The sequence below is a fragment of the Embiotoca jacksoni genome, unplaced genomic scaffold (assembly GCF_022577435.1).
Source record: "Embiotoca jacksoni isolate LCO1_2020_lvr unplaced genomic scaffold, fEmbJac1.0.p SCAF_15, whole genome shotgun sequence".
NCBI classification, from domain to species: domain Eukaryota; kingdom Metazoa; phylum Chordata; class Actinopteri; family Embiotocidae; genus Embiotoca; species Embiotoca jacksoni.
This window is the reverse complement of record NW_027185285.1, coordinates 8,788,018-8,802,891: the sequence shown is the minus strand read 5'-3', so window position 1 is coordinate 8,802,891 and position 14,874 is coordinate 8,788,018. Positions and strand designations below refer to the sequence as shown.

At 39.6% G+C, this 14,874-nt stretch overlaps 1 protein-coding gene across 1 annotated transcript; it reads right to left on the bottom strand.

Moving 5' to 3' along the window:
- Positions 1-557: 557 nt before the first annotated feature.
- slc6a16a (solute carrier family 6 member 16a) lies at positions 558-13,780 on the bottom strand. Its single transcript, XM_069149331.1, has 12 exons — positions 13,561-13,780; positions 8,362-8,587; positions 7,961-8,118; positions 7,014-7,140; positions 6,754-6,929; positions 6,189-6,299; positions 5,758-5,999; positions 5,365-5,545; positions 4,012-4,213; positions 3,150-3,309; positions 2,881-3,043; positions 558-1,624 (listed from the first exon to the last, which is right to left on the bottom strand). The coding sequence occupies exons 1-12, from the start codon at positions 13,561-13,563 to the stop codon at positions 1,280-1,282; spliced, it is 2,094 nt and encodes a 697-aa protein (XP_069005432.1). The 5' UTR covers positions 13,564-13,780; the 3' UTR covers positions 558-1,279.
- Between the last annotated feature and the right edge of the window lie 1,094 nt (positions 13,781-14,874).

Here is a 14,874-nt window from a genome sequence, read left to right as displayed (position 1 = left end):
TACCATCACTATTTTCCATTTGACTTACTGACATAGCAGTAACAGCAAATCTCAGATGGTCTGTTGCATGTATATATTTTCAGTTTTAATTAGTGTTTGGACTGTTTTTGGGGCAAAGGTATTGGTGTGCCATTTGAATGTTTCATTTTTACTCATATTCTTTGATTAGATAAACAAATTTCAGGATTTGTTAATTTCTCTGTATGCCCTGGATATTGTAACACAGGTTTGTCGTGAAGAACCTACAGTACTCACGCAGGCATGTGCTTGTCAATGGTTGCAGATCAATTATTAGTTTAAAATGATATTCTCATAAGTAAAGTGCTACTCTGCCCTCTCAAAAGTATATATTTAAAGTATCCTTAGCTTGGTATTTTGGGCTTATTAGCAAAGTCAAAGTAACCTCAATATTATAATTTAATCCTAACAGTATTCATTCAACTCTTTCTTAACCAAGACAAACATAAAAAATGACCACACAGTAAATACAATGATGAGTATGAAGTTTTAAAGCTTTGAGTGGAGCTGTGTGAATCACATGAAGGCAGAGAGTCGGGTTGCTGCCATCTAGAGGTTTATTCAAGTCACCGTCTAGTTCAATACAACTCTGCTACACTCAACATCTTGTGTGAGCACATGTAAAAACATTGCTGTGGTCGCTTGAGGTAAAATTATACAAATATAAAGATAACTTACTTAACATTTCTCATATCACAACCAAACTCTAAAATATCTTCTCACCCCATTGGCTCCTTTCAGCCAACACACACACACACACACACACACGCGCACACACACACACACACACACACACACACACACACACACACACACACCACAAAATACTCATCATAAAGCATATTGTGTCATTCCACAATTCACCAGCCACTCTGTTATGACTCCTACATGAAGTCAGGTCATTACAGATTGACATATTTGTGGCTGATTAATCTCATACTCTAAAACCTTCCCTAAATTCTCTGCTTCACCAAACAGCAGCCTCTTTCCTTTTCATTTTCGTTCTTCTGAACAGCAGAGGTGGTTCAGAAAGCAAAACAAGGGAAAGCACGAGGAGGAGTTGAATTTGACTGGTAATGTACCAACAATAACAAAATAACAAAATAAATAGCTTTGGCTTGTCAACAGTTAAGAGTTTGCTGAATATAAGAGACTCTTCAGATAAAGAATAATGCTTCTAACAACTGTCCTCACCCCTCTTTTACACTCTGAGGTTCACAATGTTGTCCTTTCACAAACAAGTACCCACAAACTGTCATGGTCAGACCCCTGTGTCTTGCTCCTCCTCATCTTCCTCCTCCTGCTGGGGCAGGAGGCGATAGTGTTCGTTGCCTACTGACAGGAAGGCGGGCCTGGGAAGAACATCGTTTTCCTCAGAGGGGGCTCGACGTGGACTGGAATCCATCTGCTCAACAGAGCTGCACTTGGTGTACAACTCGCGGTGCATCACCTGGCTGCGTCCATCCAAGGAGGGAGTGCTACTAACCCTGCGCCTTTTCAAGATGGAATGGACGTAGCCGATGGGCACAGGCAAGCTGGCGAAGACTATGAGAAAGACAATCATCGCCAGGGCCCAGCCAGGGTACGCCAGAGTCATCTCAGACGCCTGAAGAGATGAAGGGACAGCGTGTCAGAGTTTGTTTTACACAAAGTTCTTCAGCACTACACTAAGTTGATAGCAGCTATAATAGCATATCAAGGAATAAGAAAATTAAAGATGGCTATATAGATAATTACTAACCAAGTTCCAAGGGAAACATAAACTGAACACTGCTGCGATTGGTTGTTTCACGGTCAATCAACACCTAGTCATAACCTTACCCCTTCCACAACATAACCAGCACCCCTCACACTGATCCAATCCAGCATCAGACAAGTACAATTAACATTTGCTAAGTTGATGATCCTATAACAATTGCTTTAACAGATTAATAGCAAGAACCAAATTTCTAACCATTCACTTGACTGTGTACAGTTGGTAGAATATACATAAAGACGTGATCGTCTGTGCTTTGGTACAATCAATTTTACAAATAATGATTTCTATATAACATCACGTCTCAGCTGTAATTTGAGTAAATTTATATAAACATGGAAAGACATGCGATTTGAGATAAAGCCCCGTTAACACGCAGTGCCCAAATTATAGAGGGTCAAAACAGTGGAACCCGCGGCTTATTTTTAGAGCTCTCAGGTGACGCTTAACCATCCCTTCGTTATGTTGCTTAGGCTGAGGCTGCTGGGAGATCTCCCATGATGCACTGAGCTCCTCTGCTCTACTCTCTGTCCATACAATTATATGTCACTATTGCACCTCATTTACTTAGCATCTTCTCTCTCCTGATAGTTGATAGTTGCTATATAAATTGAGTTGGAGTTGTCTGTCAATATGAAGAGTAAAGACCTGACTATGCAAGTGAATAAGAAATTAATGAGGCTCAAACATTTTTAAATCTTATTTCATCAAAGGTATTCTGCTCATGGATCTGGCACACACTCTCATTTATAGATGAATTCACAGCTGACGGAGGCTATCATGTGAATACATCCAAACTTCTCAGACGATATTCCATCATTCAGCAGGACAATGTGCATCCTGAACATACAAAGAAACCAAAGAGCTTTTTTGGGGGTGAGGAGGAATATCCTCGACAGGCCGAGTGGGACAGCATCACCAGGAAAGGCACAAAAAAAATCTACTGGTGGAATTTCTGTTGATGGATCTGATGGATTTCCTATAAGATGTTAAATTAACATAGATAGATAGACAAGTGACTTGTATCTAACCCACTCAGCCTATCGAGGATATTTGAACTTTGAGTTCTTGTGTGCGAGGCAAAACATTGCAGTCTAATATCTTACTGTGCTTTGATTCCAGGCGGTGTAAGTGGGCCTTTTAAAGACCATACGCAACAAACTGGCAGACAGAAGTCCAACCATTGCCAGAGGGCACACATATTTCCATAGGTATTTGTACACCACTGGGGGGCGCCATTTGAGCATGACTTCAATATCATCCAGGAAGCTGCAGAGATGGGAAATATTTAAATGAAAGACATCTATTTAAAAAGGACAGATGAGCACATAAATAAATTGATAGTGGAAAAACTGTTAGAGATATTGTGGCTTACCGATCTGTGCCATAAACCCACGCCACACTAATGGTTTCAAAAATGACGACAATGATTAACGGGAGGGTTGCAGAGTAGTCATCAAACATAGTTACGAAATAGTTGCCAGAACGCTGGGTGAATAATAACCCTATTATGAATCCCAGAGCACAGCTGGACACTGAAACAACAGGAAGAATGGAGACAGTGTTGTAAAGGTACTGAACAAACAAATTATATTTTATACATCTGATCAGAAAACTTGCTAAGAAATGTGATAGTGGTGTAATATTCATGTCTCTTGTTTAGTCTCTAAACATTTTCTGGTTCTGGTGTTTAACTTAAGTTTGAATGTTATTATTATTATTTTTTTTTAAATACTTTTGCATATAATCAAGAACAGTCCAAAATCAGCTGACCTGTACGACTCAGTATTAGAGCCCCTTTGAGGAAAATAATTAGAGGAGCAAGTTATTTTTTTTTTAATTAATTTTGCAATTTGACAATAAAATCAAAAAATTTAAATTAGATTTCATGAATAAAGTCAACATTTCGAGAAAATGACTTTTTCCTCAAGAGCAAATTGGAAAAAAAAACAATCCTCCACCTCTTGTTTTTTTTTTCTTTAATGGGGCTCTAACACTGTCGTAGCCACCAGGCCTTTTCTCCCAGGTTTTAATAGCTTTCAACGACTTCAAACAGACAATAATAACCATCTAAATTCTAAAAGAAGAAAATGTCTCAATGTATGTAGTCAGACACCAAGATGTTCTGCCCCGGAGAAATAATAACTGTATAAATCGTAAACCTTAAATATACATCAACAAATTTAAATGCCTATGATACAGAGCAACGTTTGAACGTGATGACTTGTGTGTATTACCTGTGAGGAGGGTCCGATGGCGCCCCAAGAGGCTAAAATTATCCATGAGAGGTGTGAGGATTCCCTGCATGGTACCGAACATGGTGCTGAGGCCCAGGTTGAGCAGCATGAGGAAAAACAGTGTGGACCAGAAGGGGCTGGCTGGGAAGACGGCCATCACCTCGGTGAACGCTATGAATGCCAGGCCCGTCCCTTCAATACCCTGTGAGCACACAAAGGGAAGACAGAAGAGACAGTGGAAATATGTCTGGAAATGCGGCGCCACGGACACTAAAACAGACAACAAATGTTTTGAATGGTATTTGTAGCAGTGTCCTATCCAAGTAAACCACCTATCATTTACATTTTATACCACTAGGAGCTTTAAAAAAAAAAAAAGAAAAAAAAGAAGAAGCTTTTTTAGTACACAAAAGTTCTCTCCTAAACCTCTATTTTTAAGAGTATGCCTTTTCTGGGAGATAAAATAAACACTGGAAGATAAGATTACTTTTTGTACCTTTTCCTCTGTTTCTTTAGTCTCTCCTTGCTTTCCTCTATCACTGCATGCTTCCATCTCTCCCGGGGACCGGCTAGATACAGTGCCTCATATGTTTTCATCCTCCTGCCTGCTGAACATTTTACAGTACCTCCTGGATTCCTCAGGGGTCCTGGGAACATCAGCACTCTGCCTACGTACTATTGTTATTGAAATGTTCACCTTTGGTCCCTGATTGTTTTTTTTTTTTTTTTTTTTAAAGAAGCCAGTGTCTTGGACGTTGTAAGAAACCTGAACTTCTCTCTTTATCACATGGTACTAGATGGACAAATCAGTTTCTTAAAATTCAGATTTTCACCAGTGATAGAAAACAGGCTTCAAATGCTTCTTTGTGCTCCACGATTTGATAACTGTTGGCAGCTACTTATTATTGGACATACCTCGACCTACACTGTGGCATAATACAGGACATATAGATAATGGATTTGATTGGAGTCTTCACAACTGCTCTTTGAATATGTGGAGATTTGTAGTCCTATCTATGACCCCTCTACATGCTAATCTGTGTCTTCTGGCTCACATTGCTGATTTAGTTCATCCAGACATTTCATCAAAGCCGCTATGATCCTCTGATCAAGATTCATTTAAATCTCCAGTGATCTGCTGGATCATGTCTTCTGCCGCCAAGACTCCACCAGTCAGACCAGTTTCACATTAAAAACATTCTTATCGTTGACATGTTTTAACTCTATGCTTTAAGTCGCTTGGTATTTTGTTTGAATCACTTTTACTGTTCAATTGCTCCCCTCAAGGTATTTTCTGGTTTTAGTTCTTTGTGAAACACGCTACAACAATACTTTTATAAATCTCAAGAATACCTTTTTCATCTCTTCTTCCAGACTGCAGTCAGTGATTTTAGGACCCACCATGGAGGTGTAGTGACTGTACCATTCTCTGTATTCAGCTAGAGACACAGAGCTTGTGTCTGTCATGTTGAACCAAGGCCACCAGTGCTGGTTAGATTCGTGGGACGCCATGAGATTTAATTGACCAAGATTTCTGGAAGGAGTTAAAACAAAAACAAAAATGAAATATAAGAAATATTATCATTATGAAAACTGTAAAACAAACATTTCACCTTTGGGTCCTCTTACACTTCTATAAAAGCTTGACAAACAAATAATTCTCAGCAAATTCAAATCTATATGAAGCTAAAGGTAATATTTTATCCATGTACACACAGACCTACACACACATACTCATATCCGTACTCAGCCACGCAGTGTAGTGCAATATTCTTGGCACGGAAACCTAGCACAACGAACACCACCAGTGAGGCCAGCACAGACGTCATGAAGTTGATGCCGGACACCATCAGCGCGTCCCTGTGGCAGTTGTTGTGGATGGGATTGTAGGAGGAATATGCGATAACGGAGCCGTAGCCTAGGCCGAGGGCAAAAAACACCTGCGTGGCAGCCTGCCGCCACACCTGCATATTACCCCAGATTTCCAGCTGTAAAATAACAAAAAAATAAAGTCTCATTAAGACTAAAATACTTTCAAGACAACACAAGTTTTTAATACTCAATATTGTTTCTGTTTGGCATTCAACATATAAGACTTAAAATTAAGAAAAGAAGTTGAAAAGAAAGAGTTAGATCAACATGAATATGATGTAAGACTTGGTGAAATCTGTGCTTACTTTAGGGTAAAACATATAAGTGATTCCTTCCATGGCACCGTCCAACATCAGCCCTCTGATGAGGAAAATAAACAGCACCACATACGGAAAAACTGAGGAGAAGTACATCACCTAAGATTGGAAAAACAAATAGAGAATGAATTCTGTGCCTGATAATGGAATGGTTCGACATTTTGGTGGAGGGTTCAGAAGACAAGTACAACCCTCAAGTCTGTCCTTGACGAGATGAAATGGACTTGCTAGTTAGCTTATCTAAGCATAAAGACTGGAAACAAGAGACTGCCTTCCATCATGTTGAAAGCTCATTATTTAACCTACTAAATCTGTTTATGTTTATTATAATATCTGTAGTTTATCTTAAAAATGAAAAGTTCACCATTCAACATAGGCTCCGGTGAACTATTTCTTGGCTGACACTTCTCTTCCTATTTAAATCTCTAGCAAAAAATGTATTTCCCAAAATGTTGTCATATACCCTTAACAATGATACCAGCATAGATGTGTTTATGTGCTGACAAACTGGTTGTTGATATAGGGATCTTATGGTTCTGGGCACACTAATTACCTTTGCAGAAGATTTGATGCCCTTGATCATAGCCAAGGAGACAATTGCCCAACCAGCCAGTAAACATCCTGTCATAATGGGGTTAAACTCTCCGGACTCCTCGATGGAATTTGTGATGTTTAGCGCTTTGCGAAACCAGAAATATGACGTCGGGGAGCTCCTCGCGCATTCGTTCACTGTTGATCGAGGACAGACAACATTTTATACCTCGTTCTGGCGTCCATCTTAATTTATCTATAACTTCTCAGTTAGGCGAGTACCTGTGTCATTGATGGTTACATCGATCGGACACTGCTGCCACGGCAGAGGGTACTGAAAGGAATTACCCATGTAGAACAGGCTCCATGCAATGATGACGTTGTAGTAAAGAGCCACGTAAAAACAGACCTGGAGAAGAAGAAAAATTGTGATTTTTTTTTTTTTTTACTTAATGAATTATTGATGTTTCTCTGTCAACCTTGATATATAGGATACAGTATATGATGACCTGTATACTGCACTTTAAAAAGTTATTTCAACCTCCTCAACATAGGATTACGCTCTGATGTACAAGTTATGACTATCCTGTCCTAGAATATGTAGCCATAACGATTTATGACACTGACTGGGACTAACACAGCAGTGAGGCTTTTCAGGAACATAAACAAGTTTTATAAAAAGCATGGGCGTCTAATAGTACAAGTCTGTGTGCCGTTTGCGCACAGAAAGTTCTCAGGTACTCTGCGTTTGCCTCGTCTTGTCTGCAGAGAAAACTGTTACGCAACAAGCTACTGGTACAGAGTGATACAGCACAATACCTCTCTTATGTTAGAGTGTGGCATGATGTCATCATCGTCACACACGGCGGCTGATTATAGAGAAAGTTGTTTGTAAAGGGGCGGTAAAACGGGCAGAACATGCGATTGCTTTTTAATGAGACAAGTGGAGAAAAACATTTGGTCAGATGAAGCTTAAAAATACAGCTCAGGGCCCTATATTTAAAACATAAGCATAGGTCAAGAGCTAAGCCAATTCATCATTTGGCTGACATGAGTGTAAACAACAACCTGCCATGGTTATCGGGCTTTTCAAAATACAGAGAATGGATTTATTGCTTCCTCGTCTTGGCTTTTATTTGCCCCAATGAGTGTACCTTCACAGATGAACAGTTCAATCCCAAACCCAGAAAAACAGAAAAATATTTTTAAAAAAAAAGAAAAACACTCGCCATGCAGCTGGAGTAGCCGATCCCTGCCAGCCGTGGGGAGATGTGCTTCCATACACCGATGCTGCCCTGTCGAATGCTTTGGCCAGCTGCTAGCTCCATGAAAAACAGTGGGACTCCCACAATCAGCAAAAGAAAAACATACAGCAGCATGAACGCCCCTGGAAGGAGGGAAGGAAGACAGCCTTTTAATAGTAAGGCCAAAGTTATTTAGTTTATACCTCCCCTCATAGTTCATTTTTGGGCTCCCATTTAATATAATTTGCTTCTTTTTTTTTTTTTTTTACTGTTCACTGTTATCCAGTGTCAAAATACCCACAGAAAGGTACAAAGTTGGTCAAAAGAGGTACGACGACATTCATTCTGAACCACTGAGTGGATAGTCTTTCTTTAAAGACACTCACCTCCTCCATTTTGGTGGCAAAGGTAAGGAAACCTCCACACATTCCCTAAGCCCACACTGAAGCCCACCTGAGCCAGCACATACTGGAGCTTAGAGTCCCATGCTGGCCGGTCTTCATTACTCGTCTCCACTCCATCCGGACCGGCCACGGTGGTGAGCTGAGTTTCAGACTGGCCCTCTCCCAGCCAGGCTCGGTCCTCGCTGGAGTCCAGTGACGGCTTCTCCATCTTGTCATAAACAGAAGAATCCGTTTCAGGTCTCATGTTAAAAGTCCAGATAAATGATAAATGTTATGCCGAGCTCATTTATATACATGTAGTAGATATGTGTGCAGACCAAATATTCCACACACATACACCTGCATACAAAAATCACAATGTGTAAGGCAAGGGTCGAGTTACATTAGATTAGATGAGGAAAACACTAAATGTGCCCGAGTGCCTTGAAGAGGACTGTTTCACCTTCCAACAGACACCCACTGAGTCCAACAACATTTATCAAGCACCACAGCTGTCTGTAATAATATGAAAGTTGTAAAGACCCCTGAGAGTCTGGAAGAGGGCCAGCTCCTGTCTTTTGTTGTCATAGTGTCAAGTGAAAACACATACCTGGTGTAACACTCCAATTTGATAAATACACACGGCGGATGTGGCCCATGTCAGAAAAGGACTTCGTTTTAAAGTTATAATCTTTAAGATTTGAATGAATCAAACCCTGTTTCTGATGCTAATGATGGCCCACATTATTCAGCCAAGGTTCCCAATCCATGTCAAATGTCAAATTCTCTGACTCTCTATGTCTATTACTGAAATTGAATGACCTAATATGAACAGAAAAACAGGCACAATAGTTTAGCATGTTTACCGTTGGAATGGCTGCAAAGGGCTCTTTCTTTCATATTTGATGGCTCTATAGTATTTTTACAAACTTTACATGAAGCTTTTTTGTCAACTATTTTTTTATCACCCAGTCTTTGAAGTCATCATTTTGTGGCCAAAGCTCTTGAAATGAACATTTCTCCGGCGTGTTTGCCTTCCTAAGCAGGTACAAGAAAAGGCCCATCTTTACTGAAGTGCCTGCCATTTGTTGACAAACGGAAAGGGATAAAACCTCTCAGGCAATACGGGAAAGACGTGAAAATAATAATGTGAAAAATAAGACTGGAAATGGAAAATACATTTTGATAAATGGCAACTAAAATTTAAACATGCAAACAGAGATCCATGATATTCAACAACTTTGCCCAAATTCCTGACTTCCTCTGTCTGGAAAAGAGTTAAAAAAAAATTCTGATGTTCAATGAAATTCCCAGAATCCTGGGAACCTTGTTCAGCAATAACCAGCCATTGTATTTACATTCCAGAGTTGCATCTCCATAGTTGTTGTCGTTGTTGGTGGAAGAGTCTTCACACATAATGTTGTTCACAGGAAACAACGCATTATATAATCCAACATTTCTGTCACTTTCCATTTCGTCTCAAACTGTTTACTCTCCTAATATTGAATCAGACTTACAAAAATTCCCACTTATGCTGCTTCACACTATAATAGTGTTGTCACATTGCCTGGTTCTGTTGGACGTTTCCCCCGGTTAAAAGGCAGTTTTTCCTTCTCACTGTTGGAGGTTTTTCTTCCTGTTAAAAGGGAGCTTTTTCCTCCCAGCCACCATGTGTGACTTGCTGAATCGGTGGGTTCTTTTGTACGATGCTGTAAAGTTCCGTTGTAAGGATTTTACTATGATAAGTGCCCTAAGACAGCTTTGTGTTGTGATTTGGTGCTATATAAATAAATTGAATTGAATTGAATTTAAAAGCATTCAACTGGTTTATTTGTCACCGAGGTAAACACTAACTATGATTGTTCATCAAAAACTCATCACTTTCAGGCTCACTGGTACCACCAGTGAAAAATATCACGTGTTGTTTGGTAGGACATACACTGTTACAAGTCTAAATTGCCTGGAAGTGCATCATTAGGCAACATTTCCAAAGAACAGATCATTGTAGGCGTTATCTACTGTGGTTTGTTAAGAGAAAATCATCCAGATTCTGTGTTTTATAAAGAATAATGAGACGTACGTGCAGCAACGTGTCAGATCACCAGTTGAATCACTTGGATACTGAACGCTCACAATCTAAGTCGGCTCAGATGAGGGAGTCAGATCCAAAATGGCTTAACACGTGCCAAACTGGCTTCAGGACATGACCTATCTGGATAATTTGAATGTGCCCCTGTTGGTATCAGCTGGTGAGAATGGAAAATTACAGGATGTGTCTGACCCAGAAAAAGTACATAGCTGTTCAAGACACATGCCCAGATAGGACAGGTGATTTCAGAAATATGTTTACACACATATGTAGAGGAGTGTGAGACTGCAACAAAAATATGCATACACAAATAGAGAGGAGGGGAAGTGGGACGGGCGGTAGCCATTCAGTGGGGTTGGGAGCAGGGGGCGAATCCACTGGGAGGTGTTAGGTTTACATTGGTTCGTGGTGTGGGTGGTGCTGAGGTGTATGGGTAGAACATGTGGGTGCAGTTGGTAACAAGGCAGGAAACAGGCTATTAGCTTCTAATTCAGCATTGTGAAATCTGGACACTGAACAGCTTTATTAAACTTTAGAGATCCATAAGTTTGATATACAAGCTATAATGGATTTTAGTTCCATAGACAATACTGAAGTCAAAAATGTGAAGTGCCTTCAGCTCGTTTCTCACCTTCAATTTCTCACTTTTATTGTAATAGTGATAATTCTTTTTAATCAAAATAATGGTGTCAAATGTGTGTTAAGGACCATCCACTGTTACCTGAAGCGATTAGTTGATTAATTGATTAGTCTGTTATTGGGAAGATTTATTGACAAAGTAATTATGTATTATACTTCTGAAGAAAATCAGTCAAACTGTTTGCTGACTGTTAGTCAGGAAGAAAAAAAATAATACTGACACAAGCCTGAAAGCCTAAAAGATAATATCGTTCAACTTTGGAATATCTATATGAAATCCTTACTCTCCAGTTCTGGGTCTGTTGCACTGGAGCTACTGTATATTTCTCTTTCCTTTTCTTTTTCTATACTTGGCTAACCTTAAATTATCTTCTCACCCCATTGGCTCTTTTCAGCCAACACACACACACACACACACAGCACACACAAAGCACGCACACAAAGCACGCACACAGTCAGGGTCTATCTCTGGGTGCAGCTGGAAAACAGGCAACCGCACTTCTGTACTTAGTGAACAGAAATATACACAAAAGCATGAAGCAATGGTCCAACCTTCCAAATGCTAGTAAACCACAGTAAAAACGTAGAAAATGTTGTTTTTTTTCTAGTTTTGGCTGAAATTATTTCAAAACTGTAGAACAACTGGACCACACCTGCAGAACATCACTGATAGTTTGCATCAGGGAAACCACGTTATGTAATATATACCTACAGTTCTCTGTAATGGTGCTCTATTAACTCCCCGTATTTAAATACTAAACACATAAATACAACACATTGAATGAAATGTATGCATATACATACAAAAACACACAGATGTACATATGAAGGTATATGTTTAATTTGTGTGATCCTTTAGGCTAAAGTCACAACAATAGAGCTCAGTTATTTTCCTAACATTCACTCTAAAGTGTTTTATGCATTGACACATGATGTGGTCAAATGTCTCAAAGAACATGTTGGTGAATATGGAATTCTCAGTTTGCAGGCACTTCAACTCTCCACAAACAGCCAGAATAAAGAGCCTTTCATGCATGCAATTTTACATGTCAACGTCATGTTTGCAAAGGAGTGGGAGTCTTTTTTTCTCAACCAGAAGTCTCTCTGCCGACGAGTGAATTAAACAATCACAGTCACCAGCTAACCGGTCGTGTACATATTCAAACTTCTGTCAAGCCAGCCGCTGCAGGACTATGTTCAAACAGCGACATTTGCATGTGAGCAAAACAGAAATGGAAAAAGAGCCAAAACCTAACTGTAATGTCTTATCAGTACTTTAAATGAGCAGCTCACAAGATCTATTGCAGTGCAGATGTCTGCCTTTTGAATAGCATCACATGAATGACTTGTGTGTGCAACCACAAACTATAAAATTTGTGGATAATGTAAAAAAAAAAAAAAGGACTTAAAGAAGAGGCTTGCCAACAAGGTATTCTGCTACAAAGCACGGCTGTTGCACATCTGCACAAAGAAGCTGCAGAATGGGAGCTGCAGTAAAATGTAAGCAGTATTCCACTGTTCATCATAACAGATGTCAATCAAGCTTATTGAGTCACTTTCTCTGGGGATGTTTCCCCATGAAGGGAAATACCTCCGCCCTGATGCAGACACACACACACACACACACACACACACACACACAACCTGAAGTATTGCATAACCTGAGTAGCTGTCAAGCATGAAAACACTCACAAATGTTCCTCCCTTCATGCTGCTTGTGGAGGAATAATATCTTCACATGCAGCATGAAAAATTTTGAAGAATTTGCATGAGCCTTTACAATATATATATAGATATAGATATAGATATATCTATATCTATATATATATTCAACTTTGAAATATCTATATGAAATTCTTACTCTACAGTTCTGGGTCTCGTTACAGTCTTTTGCAATGTGTATATATATATATATATTGATGAAGTTACTTAAAGTTTCTTCAAATGAAACAAAGCTATGAGGTTAAATACTGCATCTCAGCCTTAATTTGAGGGTGTTTACCTCTACATCAGATCAATGTGTGGAGTTTGTCTCGTATATTAACACCAAAGGCCCAAATTTAGGGGACAAAACTAACTGGAAAAATAAACAGCAAGTTTAAAAAAGTAATATTTGGCATACACCCATAGACCCATTTTACTTTCAGTTGACTGTAACAGAAGTTGTGACAGCTATGGCAGTTGGGACATATCTGCTGTTACCATATTAAACTGTGTCTTGTGTAAAAAAAAAAAAAATGCACAGATAATCGGGTGCATGGGGGAGATTACCCAAAGAGAGTCAAACCCCTGCCTTAAGGCCTCAGGATTTAACACAATTAAGTCACTGACAAAGAAGTCAGTTAACAGTAAATTATACGAGCAGTAGCAACAGTATGCATAAACAATAAGTGCAGGCAGATTTCAGACATTGCAGCGCATGAAGCCAGGTTAATAAAGAGTATAAACAGAACAACAATGTGATGTGGACATACCATGCTGACAACTCGGCCCCACACAGGAGTAGAGTTTCCAGTAGTCCTGGTGTTGGTTTCTCTGCTCGGCTACTCACAAGGCCACTTTTAAACCCTTCCTTTTTTGGTTTTGATGGTAAATGGGGGTAAAAAAAAAAAGGAGTTTTACTGAGAGACAAAAGTCTGCAGAAGATAGTTTTGACAACTTGTGGCCACGTTTCGTGAGTTGGAACAAAATCGGTCGTCGGAAACCCAAGAAGAAGTGAAGGAGAGGTTAGAGCAGCTGAGCCAATGGGGAGACTGAAGGGGCTGAACTGGCCGTCCCCAAAACGGGCTGCGGGGGCAGGACATCTCGAGAATACACACTCACTGCTGCTGGAGCGCCGTGTGCCTCTGATTTACAAAGTTTATGCCCTGACTGTGATCGTGCCGCGCTGCTCTGTACTGTTGAAGGACATTTCAAATCCATTCGCGGATTATTTGAAGCTCGGCCACAGAGCGCAAAACGAAAGTGCGCTCTCTGTCTGCGCCCTAATGAGCGACGTGCCAACTCAGCAGCTGGACCAGTCAGACATTCACTCCGGATCCTGCAGCTTCTTACTCAGTTTAGAGTTGGCAGTTGGAGGGCGACTAGTTCGTTTAGAGACAATGAATAAATAAGGCTAGTTTTGCAATGACGCGAAATCAATACCTTCTGGCTACTTGGCCCATATTTGTACAAATTATGTCACAAAATAGGCTACTAATAATAAATGGGTCTGTAGCATACCTATTTTGATTGCTTACGTGTAAGTAATTTACATGGATACTTGAATAGAAAATAGAAAATAATTAGTGTTCTGGCTATTTATTATGAACATTATTATAGAAAATTCTGCATTTTTTTTCTATATCGTCTTTGTCATTTGACAGTGACTGCAAACCAATACCGAATTGTGCATTACACAAATGAGGCACACCTTTTTTTAATTGGACATAAGTGCATCTTCTATTTTTTTATAAGTGCACTGAACTCCACTGGGTTACAGACAGGTGGTAATATGTTGTCCCTCTCATTTAAATAAATTGAGTTGACAAAATATTAGGAACACCACCAACAACAGCACCACAAATTACAATCTCAAAAATCACCTTTAAAATAAAAAAATAAACACTTCTGTCAATCAGATTGAATAACTGAACATTATGGTCATCGTAAAGGGAGGACTTATTGCTGGACTGTTGTATCAATCTTAATGCTTCACATGCCAGTGTATTTTAATGCTTTAATGATTAGTATAAAGTCTATGAAGTAGGCTACTGGCATTGGACAGCAACAGCTGAGTCATGTCAATT

What these genes read in the sequence shown, in the direction of transcription:
- slc6a16a (XM_069149331.1), bottom strand. An exon ending in CTTATATGTTTTACCCTAAA is followed by an intron (nt 6,000 to 6,188) that starts GTAAGCACAGAT and finishes GTTATTTTACAG; the next exon opens with CTGGAAATCTGGGGTAATAT. An exon ending in GCACTACACTGCGTGGCTGA is followed by an intron (nt 5,546 to 5,757) that starts GTACGGATATGA and finishes AACTCCTTCCAG; the next exon opens with AAATCTTGGTCAATTAAATC.